Source organism: Atractosteus spatula, chromosome 18 (genome assembly GCF_055471065.1).
Source record: "Atractosteus spatula isolate fAtrSpa1 chromosome 18, fAtrSpa1.hap1, whole genome shotgun sequence".
Taxonomy (NCBI): Eukaryota; Metazoa; Chordata; class Actinopteri; order Semionotiformes; family Lepisosteidae; genus Atractosteus; species Atractosteus spatula.
Window position 1 is genome coordinate 4,910,148 of NC_142723.1, and position 16,050 is coordinate 4,926,197.

Here is a 16,050-nt window from a genome sequence, read left to right on the forward strand (position 1 = left end):
GTTTATTCCACCCTTGCCATCGTTTCCTGTTGTACAAACGGGGGGGGTTTCCGAGCAGGCTGGCCGCCCAACCTCCCAAAACAAGGCTACACAGAATAGAATATCCTACACAGAAGGATACACAGAATACTCACAGTTGTCAATATTTAACCCAGATAGCAGGGGGAAATCCCATGTGACCAGTCTCAAGTCAGTAACCTTGAAAAAGTAAAAACTGTCATTTAACGGTTGAGTTTCATTATTAACAGAGACCCTGTGTTTTAATCACTAGGCACAAGTGGGAAAAGGGGTTATTTCCAGTGAACATGACAACTCAAACCTCTAACTAACCCCCCCCCCCCCCGCTGTATTAAACCACACTTTTCTAGGAAGTTTTCACTGAAGAAGTGCATCTCCTTTTAAATCGATAAGATACAGTCAAACCCAGCATAGAAACGTTTCTTTTTACAGAACTGGTTTTGCCGAAGTCACTCAGATTTGCGTCCGTTCACAGAAATGAGGGGACAAAAAAAATTAGAAACACGTGAAAATATTTCAGCAGGCTTCTGTTTACATTTTCTGGTTGACAATAGGAAAGGTACACCTCTCCAAACGGGACGAGACAGCAGGGCAGCGTACAGCCCCATGCGGCATGTTTCACGATGGTGTTCTTACAATATGAGAACAAGTTCTGGCCTGGCAGCCCCATTTCCCAAACTGGAACAGAACTGAACACGTATGCAACAAGCTGGGACAGTATGTGCCTAGGTCTAGGGCTCAGAGACCAGTGAGTGGACACTTGCTTGTCCAGATTCTGGACAGTAACGATTGGACAGAATTCCACAGGAAGTCGTAAGCAATACAATTAAGTGTCAGATGTACAGCCTGTGCTGCTTCCCACAGTGGTCATTGACATTACTACTTGGGCGTTTCTCGAAAAGAGTAGGGGTGTGACCCTGGTGTCCTCACTGAATTTCCCATTGGCGTTTACTGATCATGGCCTCCTAATAATCCCCATTTATGAATTGGCTTCATCACTCTGTTCTCCTCCCCACTGAGAGCTTGTGTGTGGGGAGCGACTGGTGCACTATGGCTGTTGTCACATCATCCAGGTGGGGCTGCTCACTGATGGTGGTGGAGGGGAGTTCCCATTACCTGTAAAGCGCTATATAAGTGTAAGGAAGTATCATTATTAATATATAAATTAAAAATAAGAATAATAATGAATAATCTGTGACTTGAACTCGTGTTGATGAGCCTTCTTAATGAAATCTGTTAATCAGCACAATTAATTGATCAATGTCGGTGCAGCTGCTACAAAAAGATTTTCTGCTAAGAAATTTGCTGTAGTTATAAGAGAAGTTTCTTTTCATGCTCAATACACAATTTGCTTGAGAGCCATATCAAGAAAGATCATTGTTATGAACTGAAAGAGCCTTGGGATAAAAAATAGAAGGTTCTGTCCCTTTTGCAATCTTTGATTAAAAGACTGTTAGAACTCAAGAGTAAGATTAATCCTAGAAGAATTCACTTGCTGTGTTCATTCATCTTTTATTTAGCATCTTTTATTTATTTAACGACTTAAAATGAGACATCAGTCAACGTATAGGTTATAAGAAAAGTGCTATTCCATTTGAGGGTTCAGTGACAAAAATACCTGGAGAAAAAAAGTAAGAGCATTTTTGAGAGTGAGAGATTGGAGAGCAGAAAACTATATATAAAATAAACTCTTCAAACATAAGCATTTAGTGTTCTCCCATATGTCAGAAAAAAACTGTTTTTGACAATATCTTCTTGTCATCATTGGACAGCTTAGTATTTAACATTGCTTTTGAAACTTAAATGGTTGTAACACTGTAGAATTCTGCATGTCAACAGATAAAGATCAAGATTTATAAACCAGCTTTGGTTATTTTTCCATGTGAAAAACTTGCCAAATTTAAAGCTCAAAAGATGCTGGTGTTCATACCACCAAGATGTGTGGGATACGGCACAGAGTTTCCAGTGAGAAGGTCATTATTTTTTAGTTTATGTACTTCAGTCCTGTCCTGAAATAATGTTCTATCTTTTACAGTGATTTTCTGCTTCCTAGGTACCAACTTCACCAAAGCTTTAATTCAACAGTAGTTCATGAGGCCAGAGACTTTACATTCCCCCTCGAAACTCTCTTCGACATCCCCCACATTTTGTAAGAGACTTACCCAGAACAATTTCAGAAAACTTTGAAAGGTGTGCACTGAGACACTATACCTGGCCAGTGTGCACTTTACGTCTGGAAAAAGTGCAATCTAAGCAGGTAAGACCCAAAGGGGAAATTAAATCAGAATTCCTTAGTAATGAAAATCTGCTGCCAATGCGATAAAAATGCTGTGTCAGAAAGACCATGAGAATCAATACTAAACCCAGTAATAAAGAAAAACAATATGCTATATATATATAACGAAGCAGCCATTTGATTCCTATAATGTAAGTTCATATCCCATCACTCCATCATAAAGAGTATTTCTGACCTTATGCCACAGCGGAGTACAGTACATTTATTCAGATTTTATTTGGACTTAATAAATGTACTGTACTGTACGCGATTGGGCTGCCATTAATAACGTGAACATGGTGAAGGGGGTGCAAACTGCATCACAAAAATCGGTGATACGCATGTTCAACACTGGCTGGAATTCTGCAGCTTTGCAGACAGAAGGGTGATAAAGCGCATCGGTGTCACGTTGGCTGCCTGTATTGCTTTTGTGTTCCATAGTGCGATACTACTGAATTAGACTGTCCAAGCAGTTCGTATATCCAAGGCAACAGCATCGAGGAGACAGGTCACGTCCAGCTCCTTAGGTAGGGCCAGTCTCTGTGAGTATGGTGACCCTGCAGAGGAGGGGAACAGACAGATTGTATCACTTTAGCTTAAGTGAAAGAAAATTCCCTTTGGTCTGAGGTTATCAGATTATGTTCCTCTTCACAAAAAAAACCCATGATGTGGCAAATTTAACCAAAAGACAAGGACACAAAATTAGTAATTTGGTACATATCTGGATATGCAAGATCTGAGGGTGAATAAGCCATTTTTTACCACTTCTGCTGAGTCACTGATGACAAAGTCCTCAGTTCTGCATCTCAACTCAATCACACGACAAATCAAAAGGAATATGAGCAACTTGATACACAGCAATTTGCTGGCAACACAGGGGCATGAACTAGGAGCACTAAGGTGACAAACTGGGGTCACTGGTCTGCGTTTAGTATAAGGAATCTGTTGGACATAATATACCTTTCAAACAAGAGTGAATTTGTGGTGTTCACAAATATCTGAAAGCTAAATGGCTCATCGTTGGCGTATTTAACTTCAATTGGACAAGCTTGATTTTCTCCTGACATATCCAAGCCATCCATTCTGCAGCTGCCGAACGTTTTGAGGCTTGAGCGATGTTATTTTCATCCCTAGGGGATCAGTACTTCCCAATCCTGCTCACAGCAACACAAACACTGGCATGGTTACCTCCAGTGCCTACACTGGGTCTTGTTATAGTCGGCAACGTCACGTGTATCTGGAACAAGAAAAGCAAATGCATTTGCTTGACTTCTTAGACAGGCGGTGTTTAGGCAACTTACTCTTTAAGACTCAGTCCTCGATGACTGTTCCTCATCTCAGGACTCCTGCACGCCATGATCTCAGAGACATAAGACCCTCTCCGGGTCCGGCACACCTGATCGATACACACACCGTAGTCTTTTCCGCCGGAAATACTGTAGTACGAAAACGCTGCAAATGGGCCTTTGCGGAATTCAGTCCAGGTATCCGTCGAAGACGTCCATTTCTGTGTCGGTGTCGTAAGGCACCGAACCCGGGTCAGAGAGCACTCCTAGGTCCACCAGCGCTTGGTCCATATCCTCCGGGAGGAAAACGATCCCAACATTGAGGACTATGTACTCCATTAAGAAAGCATAGTACAGGATCAAAACGTTCACGAAAAACAGGCCGAGATAAAACATATAGGGAAGCTCATTAAATAGCGATTCCACCGAATCTAGCTGAGCATAAACCGAGAGGCTCATAGAATCGCCAACGAGCGAGCGTTACAGCCAGACACTGACGGAGAAGGAAGGCAGCCCCACCTCTGTGGTCGGCAAAGATTTACACCGCTCTCTGCAGGCATCAGATGGAGGAGTCATTGGAAAGTCCATAGCACTGTCTGCAGTACGACACCGTAGTAACTCCCTTCAAAAAAAACAAACGAATGACCCCAAAACAGCGCTGATCTTGTTGAAGCATAGGTGAAGGGACAGAATCAACGCGGATTGCACTGGCAGTAGCGCAGACCCAGACGTTTCACCGAGGTTTTCCACTCTTAAAGTCCGAATGAACGTCGATTCAATCAAAAACTGCGATTTAAAAACCGCTTTACAACACTGCATCCAGACGTATCATCACAAATTAAACCTGCCCCCACAAGATCATTTACGATCTGGGTTACTTTAATCTACAAACTTTTTATAGTTAAAAAGGAAGACGTTAAATTGCACTGTTTATTAAATAATCTCTCTTTTCAGACGACTTCATCAATTTCTATTATTATGGTATCGTCAACGCTGCCTCTGCGGGACTTTTGGAAGCCAGAGGTCTGCAGGATTAATCTATCATTGGTCAGTTGCTCTCAATGCAATCTTCTGATTGGCCAATGTAGCTTTCATTCCTGGACCTCCCGCCTCTCTGCTGTTATTTTCATGAAAAATCAAGCGTCGCTTACAATTAAACGTAGCAGCATCTCAACGTCACCCCCATGTGATGACGCACCGCCGGAAGCTGTAGTTTGTGAAAAGCTACTGCTACGCTTTGTGAAGGCGGCAACGACACTTACAAAAACTACAAATTCCATGGTGCTTAGTGGGGGCAACCCGGATGTACCTGTTCCAGCTCTTTAGTCGTTCGTCTGAAGTGTTAGGGGAGGCTTAGTGTTTGCTGTTATTTCCGAATGTTCATGTGTTGTTTATTTTTTTCTGGCTTCGTTTGCTTTGACAGTGGTGGTTATGGACTGATTTGAGAAACCCACGTATAAACACACGTTAACAGCAAGACGATGTTCGGCCGGTCTCGAAGCTGGGTGGGAGGTGGTCAGGGAAAATCGAAAAGCATTCACTCTTTGGATCATCTGAAGTAAGTGGCAGCTTCAGTTTCCGAGTGTTCATAGTTCCTTTCCTTAAAATATCCAGCTGCTTTGTTTGAAGTTGTAGGAGAGATCGCCGTATATAACCGTAGGGCATTTTATTGTAATTAATATTTCTGAAACAAGTTACAGGTGTCTGTAGTTGATCTTCCCTCGCCTTGGCTATCGGTGACTTGATCAAATTGCTGGCTGTTTACGTTTATATGTACCCGACCTAAGCTCAGTACCGATGCTGAGTCTGGTTACTTTGTGTAAAGCTCTGCTCTATTTGCCTTATTTGATTAATATTTATATTTAGCTAAGTAATAAAGGCGATACACTGCTGTGTGTTTTTAAAATCCAATGTCAGCCTGCGGAAGAATAAAGTGACGAGTAAATAGTGTTAATGTTTGTTTATGTTAAGCGTTGCTCCTTTTCAAGTTAGGTTTTGAATACTTTCTCGTATCTGTTTATTTGTATGAGTAAACATTGAGCTAAAAAAGCAAAATCTGCAACATAACTTTAAGTCCCTAAACACTAACACGAGTAACACACTTGCATGTAGTGATAGATGCCTTTTCCCGTTTTATTTTTTATAGCACCTCGAGATGATTTAATGAATATAATATATTTTATTCAGGCATTTGTTTTTCTGCCATGCAAATCGTTCTTTCCCTGTAGCCTTCCGTTTACATCTTTTTGCACATTGTTCTGTCTCTTGCTCAGGTATATGTACCATGTCCTAACTAAGAACACGACAGTGACTGATCACAACAGGAACCTGCTTGTGGAAACGATTCGGTCTATTACTGAAATTCTTATCTGGGGAGATCAGAATGACAGCTCTGTGTTCGAGTAAGTCTTCTAACCAGACTGTTTATTTTCTATACTATAATTTATCATTTCTATGAGTTATTTTCTATACTCAGAAAACTGAGTGATGGGCTGAAGCATAGCTTCAGCTTTTAGACATGAAAAAAGAAAAGGAACAGTGCTTTCTCAAATTTGTCTACTTGCATCTTTTTTTATTTTACAAAGTTAATTTTTTTCCCTCTGTTTGCCGGAGATAGTTCATTTACAAACGTTTCAAAGCTTTCTTTCATTTTTAAAATGTTTTTGATTTACTTTTTTCAACCTTTTGTTCATTTGGTGGGTGGAGAGGCATTTTATAAAATACTAGCCACAATCCTATTTCATGTTAGATGGGGAGGGAACTTAGGAACAATATTCTAAGTGAAGAGCATCTAACAAATTTGCATTTTCAAATAGACTAGTTTGCAAATATTTAAAAGCCTGTTGCCTTCAGAGTTGCAAATTCAGTTAAAGGTCATGTAAAAATGTCCTTTTGTTTTCACATTCTTTGTGATGTTCTCTATAATTTTGTCTTTTTCTGACACTTTCAAGTTGGATTTTGTTAATTTGCATTTTTTTGTTGTATTTTAGTGCCTTTTGTTTCGGATTTGCTTTGTTTTCCACCAAAACTCCTCAAAATATTCTAATAGATAAAATTGCATCTACTTCTGTGAATTTACAACCTCTTTTGTGCTTTTCATCCTGTTGTAGTGTATGAGCTTATTGTTTGTTATAACTGTTTATTGTATACAGCATATCGTGAGTGTCATTACACTCAATGGTATTATTTTCAAATTTCTTCAAGGAACAAAATCTATTGTGCAACTAGTTAAACGTTCTTTTTGTCACAATTTCATATCCTCCGTTTTGATTATATTTTTCTTTTTCAGTTTCTTTTTGGAGAAGAATATGTTTGCCTTCTTTCTGAATATCCTCCGGCAGAAGTCTGGCCGTTATGTGTGTGTTCAGCTCCTTCAGACACTGAATATACTTTTTGAAAATATAAGCCACGAGACGTCTCTTTGTAAGTATGGCTTAAACATAAATCTTCCCTGATATGGCGGAGTATAAAAAAAACTTCCATAAATTGGAAATACTCAACTATCTATTGTCAGCAGTATCTAAACCTTTTAAACTCTTTCTTGTGAATGCGTGATGTAACTTTTGGTGTGTATGCTTTTTGTATATTTTCCTGTTTAGATTACCTTCTGTCCAACAACCATGTCAACTCCATTATTGTCCATAAGTTTGATTTTTCTGATGAGGAGATTATGGCCTATTATATCTCCTTCTTGAAGACCCTGTCCCTGAAACTCAATAACCACACGGTGCACTTCTTCTATAATGAGGTAAGAGGCCAAGCAGGGTAACTGCAACGGAACGCCATCACCGGGAGAGACTGAAAATGCAAGGAGGGAAACAAAAGCTCATTCTAAAGTTGAGTAACTTAGTAATGAAGTCACTCAATTCAGTAATGAAAATATTTGTAGTTTATGTTCTGTTTAGGATTCCAGTTTGTGGGGCTTTACTAAACTAAAGTTTTGGCTGAGGATAAAATCTAAATTGCAGTGGAAGTGAATGCAGTTTATGCCACTGATATTCAAACACAAGGCCATTAGAACTGTTGAACTGCCGACAGGGGGATACTGGTTACTTGTTCCTGTACTGCAAAGGCATCAGATTAAGACATTAAGAAAACACTTAAGCTGGTAATATTCACGTGAAAACATTTATTGTTGGTGGTGAATCGTGTTATAATGCACACAAAACAGGGAGAGCATTTGGCTGACTTTTTGCATTTATGCATCGTCACCTTGACCTTTTTTTTGTGCATGTAGACTCTACAGGTTTTCCTGTGCTGAGTTGAGCTAGCCAAGGCTTTCTGCACAGGACAGTGTTGCCATAACTGAAGTGTTTGTTTTTGCCCCTTGGCTGTCAGACTAACTGAGCTGCTGCCGGTGCCTGTGTATCGGGTGAAGTTATTGGTGTACTGTAAATGGCTGCACGTAGATATTGGTCTTTATCCTGGGGCACCACCGGCAGCTGCTGGTGATGCTGGGAATAAAGAGGAACTGGATGCAAGTTTTACTCGAAAAGAGATGTGTGCTGCAGGCTGAAGACTCCTTTTGAAGTGCTCAACGAGGGAACCTGCTTGTTCTAATACTGTACCTAGCAGCGGTTTTCCAGTTTCCAGAACCCTTCATGCATGGTCATATTTGCTTCGCCTTTTGAATGCAACCAGCATTTCCTTAATGTCAGGTGAACCTATTCCTGAAGTGGAAGAATTGTACATCTTTCCAGCTGTAGAGTTGCTGTAAAATTCTGAATTGCTTTGCATGCCCAATAAGACTCATTTTCCTTGTAATCTTTCAGATGATTGAAGTTGGATTATATCGTATGCACAGTGATATAATATTAGTACTGTTTAACCTCGTTCTCAATTCATTGTGGTGATGCATTGCTGAAGTGTTAGGAGCTATACTGTGCCTTAGCTGAAAGAAAAGTGTTTGTGGTTTCAGTTGCAGTACCATTAAAAGCTGCCTAGATGGCGCCTTGCACAAAGGAACTTTCATTTTATAACCTTTAACACAATTCCCCGTGATATATTCCCCGACTATATTCTGGTCGCTTGCAGATTTGAATGGCTTACGTTTAGCAATAATATTATTTATGGTACCTGAAAGTTTCAGGTTGTTGCACAAAGCTAAGGTATGCGTATACGTGATCTGACAACTGGAATCAATTTCCTGTCGTTAAACTCTGTTTATTTTTAAGTTTTTTTAAATACGGTAATATTTTTAATACAGTAATATTTCGGTGCTGCTTTGCATGTAAGGGTCTACTTGTGCATTAATAAGTCCAAAACACTTCCTAAATGGAAAAACTTCATGGAACTAAAGGGTAAAATGTAGTCTGAGGGTGGAGGGGTTTGAAGTTGTAACAGTAAGAGTTTCCTTTTGTAGTGGAAATGTTGACGACAGCAAATCTAGCCTGCGGCACATTTCTTTCTGAGTTTCTCTTGCTGTCCAGTGTGTGCTTGTTTATCCCCAGTCTCTGTCTCCCATACTTCCAGCACACTAATGATTTTGCCCTGTACACGGAGGCCATTAAATTTTTCAACCACCCAGAGAGCATGGTGAGAATTGCTGTCAGGACAATCACCCTTAACGTGTACAAAGGTGAGTCCAGGACCCTCAGATGCTGTTTTTTGAATGCCCTCCACCTGCTGCTGCTTTCTCCTCCTCCTCCTCTTCTTCCTTGCTCTTCGTTTTGAAGCTCTCAAACGGGTGTGTGAGCCCTTGTGCCTTGGTGACGAAGAGGTAACCCATTCTCATTTTACAGGGTTTCACTCGTTTTTTTGAATATTTCCCAAGTGGGGGGTAAAGTGATGAAAAGAACTACTTGGCTGAATTGGGATGCCCAGGATAGCAGTCCACTCCATTGCCTGTCGAGGGAAGGGAGCGATATCTAATGTTTTATTGTCGGTTTACCGTTTTCTAAAAAACACCTGTGTTGTTTAATCAACTTTATGATGTGGTAAAAAAAAAAGAACAATTAATGCGTATTGTGTGAGTTACAGTGTAACACTGTCAGTACACACCTAACATAATTCTATTGACATGATACCGTTTCATGCAAACATTCAAAAGCAGATTTGTTCTCTGTCGCATATAGTTATTGAGTTAGACAGGAAGGTATTAGGGACAGTTCTCCTGGTTTAAGTCATTTTCACAGGCAAATAATAGTGCATTATTTGACTTTAGATACTGAGCAGTATATTGATAGATAAGTGCATCTTTTTAGCCTAAATGTATTAGCCTTAATTGAAAAAAAATGACAGAGACTGTGCCAGTGATGTCTTGTGCTATGTTAAATGCCAGAATACTCAAAGATTTCATTCATAAAATGCCAGAAAATGTTTTAAAAAATTGGGTTACAGTATGTTCTGTTGTTACACTGTACCTGTTTTCCATTTCATTACTAATCATAACAATGAAAATGTGAGAGTGGTATTCAGCTCTGGAATGTGTTCCTTTTTTGACTATTGTATAAACTTTTATTGTGTTTTATGTGCCTTTATCTTATTTCACAAAATGTTTGTCATGTACCAAAGCTAGACATATTCCAAAGCTTTAATCTGTGAGCTAACAGATATCTATTCTGGACAGCTGAACTGTGATCTGTAATAGTTACAATTTATATATATAATGTAATGAGATACATCTCTAAGCAGAAGTGCTGATTAGTCTCATAGTAGCTAAGCATATGCAATCTTCCAGCAGTCTCAGTCTTTTCATTTTGTCAATGATTTGGGGTTTTAAAAATTCATCTTAAATAGCAGAACCTTAGTTGTTTGTTTTAGTATGGGCCTTACATTTTCAAATTTGGTAAAGATCTTGTTTTTCAAAAGTGGCCCACGTGTCAACGTGAGGACCTGCTGGTATCATGCCCATTTGCGTACTTAATCAATGAAGTGCATTGGAAAATTGAGAAATTCCATGTGTCCGGTGTGGGCTGGAGGGGTGTATAAGTAACGCAGTGAAATACATCCGGAACAGTGCAGGCTGTCATTAACCCTGCAGACGCTTCGTCCTTTAATGTGTGTTGGCTGATTTCTTGTTCCAGCTGCCTCTGGCTCTTTTTTCTCTGCCCTTAGTAAGGATAGCAGCCCAATAGGAAGATGCTTCAGTGGCTCAGTCCCTAATCCTATTAACTCAGTATCTGTTCTTGTTCCTCTCTCAACGGTGATTCCCGTGTGCCTTAATCCAGTGTCATGTAAGTTGGCTAAACTTGGAACTCTTCAACATTTTTTGTTGTTTTCTGTGCTGCATGCCTTTTTTTGTTGATGCAGTATCTAATATGTCAAATCAGATACCGTTTAGAGCACGACAGGCATAAGAAATGCTATTTTCTTCAGAGCCGAGTAAGTTCGGCACAATATGGGCCAAAGCCTTCAGTACTTCTAAAGATCAAAAAGTCTTTCTGTTCTCTTTGAGCAGTGTTAGATATTTTTGAAGCAGCTGTATATCTGGTGCTTGATATTAGAGATCCCTTGGTGTGGAGAGGAACTGTAAATCCTAGACATACAAAGGTTCCCCTTCTGGTTGTATATGAGCTCTTACAGAGCCAAGTCTCTGCCTGCCACTGGATACACTGATCCTGTTTCCAGCCTGCCAGCGTCTGCTTTGTAGTTTTATGTGTCCAGCCTCATGTATATATCTTGTCATTTTCGTGCAACCCGGCATGAGGTTTCATGATTGCAGAATAGAACTTCCTCTAAATTCCTGATGAAGACCCATAGATTTAGCTAGTGTCATTACCGAGTCCTTGTGGCAAACTCGAGCATGTTTTTAGTTTTCTTAATCAAGCCCTAAATCTCTGTTTGCTGCACTCTATGCTCTTTGTGGACTGGTTAAAGACGCCGTGTGTAACCGGATTATTGTTCCTCTGCCCAGTGGATAATCAGCACATGCTTCACTACATCCGAGATAAGACCGCGGTCCCCTACTTCTCCAACCTGGTGTGGTTCATTGGCAGCCATGTGATCGAGCTGGACAAGTGTGTGCAGACCGATGAAGAGTAAGAAAATAAACCTAGATGGGCCCAGTGGCTTCCTTCTTTTTATAACCTTTGTCCTATTCATATAATCTCTCAAAACGCCAGGTTGTACTGTTGGACTAGTTAAGAACAGCATAAGTGCAGTTTTGGGTGTCATCACTTTTTATTTGCTACTAAAGGCAATATTTGCTCATATATCTCTTTAGAGTGGGAACGGAGGATTTTAATGATGCCCACTAGATGTCAGTCTTACCACTAAAACGATTTCTGTTCCCTGGGCAATGGATTGATATGTTATGAAAGAATACTTTGAAAGCAAAGCATCATCCTTTGTTCTTAACGGGTGATTTATTTATCAGTGGAGATGCAGGGCAAGAAACTGAATGGGGAAGGTGATTTTGTTAACCTTATTTTATTGGTAAGTTGTTCAATCTGCCAGAAATGCACAGGGAATTTTCGAGTTTTGTTTCACTGCAGTGTGTTTTAAAGACCTGTGTCTATAGGCAAGATCTGAAGAACAGGCTGGCAGCAGCTGAAGCATTGTGATTATGTCTATCATTCAGTATATGTGCAGATTTATATTCCTGAATATATATGTAATTTCTATTGCAAATTGCCTGTTTGCTGGACAGTTCAAAATGACAATATTTTTGTCCTCAGGCACAGGAATAGAGGGAAGCTCAGTGACCTTGTAGCGGAGCACCTAGATCACCTACACTATCTTAATGACATCTTGATCATAAACTGCGAGTTCCTGAACGACGTGTTGACAGACCACCTGCTCAACAGACTTTTCCTGCCTCTGTACGTCTACTCGTTGGTTAATCACGAGCAGGTAGGCGACATTGTCTCTTTGCAAGCAAGGCACTTTGATCTTGTTTGATGTGTTTCATTTACGAGAAAATGTGGGTATGTTGCCTGTGTTCCACAGTCTCTGGGTAGCAGAGACTGACAGAAATGTAATATTATTGTGTGATCATCTCATGGTGTCTAGGCCAAGCCTCTCCCATTGGTATCCAGACACGCCCCCTGTCCTTTTCTTCATCTCTCAACAAAACAGCTCTCACAGGTGAACGCTGGCATTATTTCACATTTGCTTTGTTGATTTGATTGTTTGGTGCTATGTACTCCTTCCAACACATCAGTTACTTTAACTGCTTTTATATATTATTTTTAAAACTTTATACCCCAGGACCTTTCTGAACGTCTAGTCTTAGTCGTATTTAATACAGTGCAGTAATTCAGTATTCAGAAAGATTTCAGTGTGTGCAGAGGTCTAGAAATAAAATTGCAATACGTGTTGCAAATATGACCTGTTTATGTTTATTTTCTTACATCACATTTAAGATGCGATGTTGATATTAAATTGAATGTACACCTCAGCTCATGATATTCGCTTTTCTATATATAACGGGAGTTGTCGGTTAATAGCTGAAAAACCAGAATTTGTTATTGCAATCAATTTACTCTTGATTTATTCATTTCAGAATTTTGGGGGGATTAAAACTATTTTGTGAATCTCATAGACACAAATATGCCAGTCACTTTGGTGTTGCCAAATTGTTTTACAGGCATTCCTTGGAATCCTTAAGTCTGTTGATTCATTATTGAGATTATTTTAAAAATACCGGGGTATAAATTGTTTTAAAATATCTTCAGTAGTTTGTCAATGTCGTTCTTTTAGTAGTGTTGGAGTCAAAGGGATCGACCACTCAATTTTTTAACTTTGAACCAGTAATGTAAGAAAGTATAGATGTCATTAAGGGTCTTTATGTACAATACTAGGCATTTAAAGTTCAGTTGCACAGATTTCCTTTTATTGTATTGAAAGCGTACTGTCTTCAGTGGTGCATGCTTTGCCAGTATTTGTATGTGGCTACAGATGTTTCTGATTTTGTTCAGCTTTCCACCAGCATGAAAATATTTTTTTTTAGACATGGTACTTTTATGAACCACAGCATATGGCAACTTGGCAATAGCAATGCAAAAAAGCAGGTGTTAAGACCTTGTAGTGCAGCATAAGTGGGTTTCTGTTGAGCCAGGGAGGCAACCCAAACTTTATTCCTGGTGTTAAGCTTGGTCATTACAGTCCACTGTGCTGTCAATGTTTTTGTGCTAAAGCTTACGACGTGTAGTGATGAAGAAGAAAAAAACGTGTAAAATGACTTCAGTTCATCTTGTCTTTCAGTCAGAAGATCGAAAGATAAGCCCCCAGGTGTCTCTGTACCTCCTGTCACAGGTACTTTGAAATTTTCATTATTCTTGTTCGTGAAAGTCAGTGTCTTTATAGATCTATATTACCCACAATTATGTTTACCTGTCTGAAATGTAATTAAGTGAAAACCCTATATTTACTCCATGCATGTCCATGCAGGTCTCAACTTTAATATATAAATAAGCCTCTGTTCATAGCTATTATACAACTGGAACTAGTGCACAGGCATGGGAATGCCTCCGTTTTAAGTACACTTAAATTACGGGCCTAGCTAAATTAGTCCAGTTCTCATGATACCCATAATACTATCCAAATATAGTATTAAAGTAACACGAATAACTTTAATATTTTATATTCTCTCTATATTTTTGTATATATTTTGTAAATATTTGATAGACACAATAAAACGCTGCTTATTTGTCTTGTAGGTGTTTCTTATAATACACTACCAACCACTGGTCAGTTCCTTGGCTGATGTCATTCTGAACGGTGATCTGTCCGTGTTCTCGGTCCAAGCAGAGCAAGCTGCGCAAAAGAGCTGTGTGAGTAACTGGATCCCCACAATTCTTTCTTCTCTAATAAAGCTTTCCAAATTAAATGAGCTTTTCCTAATGGCTGAAGATATTTTCCAAATGCAACTCAGTTGACGTAAAATGTGTGGGTTCTAATCAGCTACTGACTGGTCAGCAAGTTACTGCTGTTTAAATGCAAGCAGTCATGTTCTTGTGGATTAAATGGGATTTGTGTTCAAGGCTGTCAATTTGTTGTACTTTGTAACATTATTTTGATGATGCAAATGGAATTCAAAATGAAAAAACTTAATCTTATTATTTCAGGTGGGGAGCTGCGTCAGCATGCGTAGGCTGCAAAGGAACAAGTAATAGGTTTATTCCGTGCTGGAAAAAAAAAGAAAGAAAACGCAAAGTTTTCAACGTTTGAGCTCACACCTGAAGAAGGCTCCACGGCCGAAACGTTGTGTTTTCTTTGTTCTTTTTTCAGCATTGACTAAACCTATTACTTAATCTTATTATTGTTTGACCCGCTATATATGGAGTCAACTATGAGTTTAATTCAATCTCAATTATTAGGCAGTGGAGTATACAGTATACGCTTATATACAAAGTATTGGAAACGGTAGTGACCAGAAATAAACTAAACAATAAACAAATAACTGTATTTTGTGTTCGATTCTAGTTATCTTTCAATTGTACAACTCAAAAATAAATTGGGAGATAATGCACTTTAATTATACTTAATTCTGCACTATCAGAAGGCAGCTGTTAACAGCATTGAAATCAAATCTTTTCTACTATATGCTTACCATTGATTTTTTTTTTTACGGACCCTTTTTGCAAATATTTCTTTAGATGGCTTACAGTGGGTTTTCCAGACATCTTCATGACAGCAATGACACAAATATGTTTTGATTGCTCTTATGTGTGCAAATTACATCATCCAATGGAGATCAAGAACAGCTTATCGAATTCGGAGTCACGATGGCCCGGAGCATTTCCTGGGAAACATTGGGCGGAAGGTCGGATACACCTGGGACAGGATGCCAGTCCATCGCAGGACATGCACAGACGTGCACACACTCACACCAGGGCCAATTTGAATAAGAATTTGATGTATGAACGTAGACAGGCCTCTGTAAAATGATTATTAGAGATCATTTTGCATGCTTGAGTTCTCCACAAGATGTGGACAGACAGATCAACACTAGAACAAAGCCCCCCTTTAGTACATAACTAGAGAATCATCTGAAACAGTTTTAGAAAAGAGTTCAGGCCAACATAACTATATTAACTTACTGTTTTTTTTCTCCTTTTCATTGGCTTAAATGGATTCATAGGAAAAGTTTTAGTTCATATTGAGAGATTAATGTTTGTTAGTAAAATATTTTAAAGTATTTTCATTATTATTGTTTTTAGTAGTAGTTATTTTTCTTGAGAGAATGAATCACTATTGAAATGTTAAATTAATTAATTCAAAATACTTAAGTGGTTTCAAGCGCTTTGTGAACCTGACAGCTCCTTTTGCTTGTAGCATTGCAGAAATCAGACTGGATTCTAAATTGAGTTTTATAGGGGAAAATATCCCTCATCATTAGTCTGTATTTCCCCTAAGAAGGCTAGGTGTCACTAAAGACTAAAGTGTAAAGTTTGGAAATGTTGTGTGTGTGACCAGTGTGAGTGCTGTGGGTTTGTAGGAGGGAGTCTGGCTCGGTGATACTCAAGTGTGACGATTTACTAACGAGAAAGTTCTCTCTCTCCTTCATTGTGCATATAGGCTACAGGT

The 16,050-nt window shown here is 39.2% G+C and overlaps 2 protein-coding genes across 5 annotated transcripts in view; one reads left to right on the forward strand and one right to left on the reverse strand.

Annotated features, from left to right (window-relative positions):
- Positions 1 to 3,667: 3,667 nt before the first annotated feature.
- On the reverse strand, positions 3,668 to 4,109 carry dexi (Dexi homolog (mouse)). Its single transcript, XM_088936861.1, has one exon. The coding sequence runs from the start codon at positions 4,036 to 4,038 to the stop codon at positions 3,769 to 3,771; it is 270 nt and encodes an 89-aa protein (XP_088792987.1). The 5' UTR covers positions 4,039 to 4,109; the 3' UTR covers positions 3,668 to 3,768.
- Positions 4,110 to 4,898: 789 nt separating this feature from the next.
- Positions 4,899 to 16,050, forward strand: part of clec16a (C-type lectin domain containing 16A) — a 53,969-nt gene continuing 42,817 nt past the window's right edge. For 2 of the 4 annotated variants that reach the window (XM_088936620.1, XM_088936623.1), the window contains exons 1-10: positions 4,899 to 5,137; positions 5,853 to 5,981; positions 6,869 to 7,002; positions 7,179 to 7,327; positions 9,052 to 9,157; positions 11,435 to 11,558; positions 12,198 to 12,372; positions 12,532 to 12,606; positions 13,726 to 13,776; positions 14,181 to 14,294. In XM_088936620.1, the coding sequence (XP_088792746.1) occupies positions 5,061 to 5,137; positions 5,853 to 5,981; positions 6,869 to 7,002; positions 7,179 to 7,327; positions 9,052 to 9,157; positions 11,435 to 11,558; positions 12,198 to 12,372; positions 12,532 to 12,606; positions 13,726 to 13,776; positions 14,181 to 14,294 (1,134 nt within the window). In that variant the 5' untranslated portion in view covers positions 4,899 to 5,060. Of the gene's footprint in view, positions 5,138 to 5,852; positions 5,982 to 6,868; positions 7,003 to 7,178; positions 10,755 to 11,434; positions 11,559 to 12,197; positions 12,373 to 12,531; positions 12,607 to 13,725; positions 13,777 to 14,180; positions 14,295 to 16,050 lie in introns of those variants that run through there. The other 2 variants (XM_088936621.1, XM_088936624.1) reach the window with 2 other exon arrangements.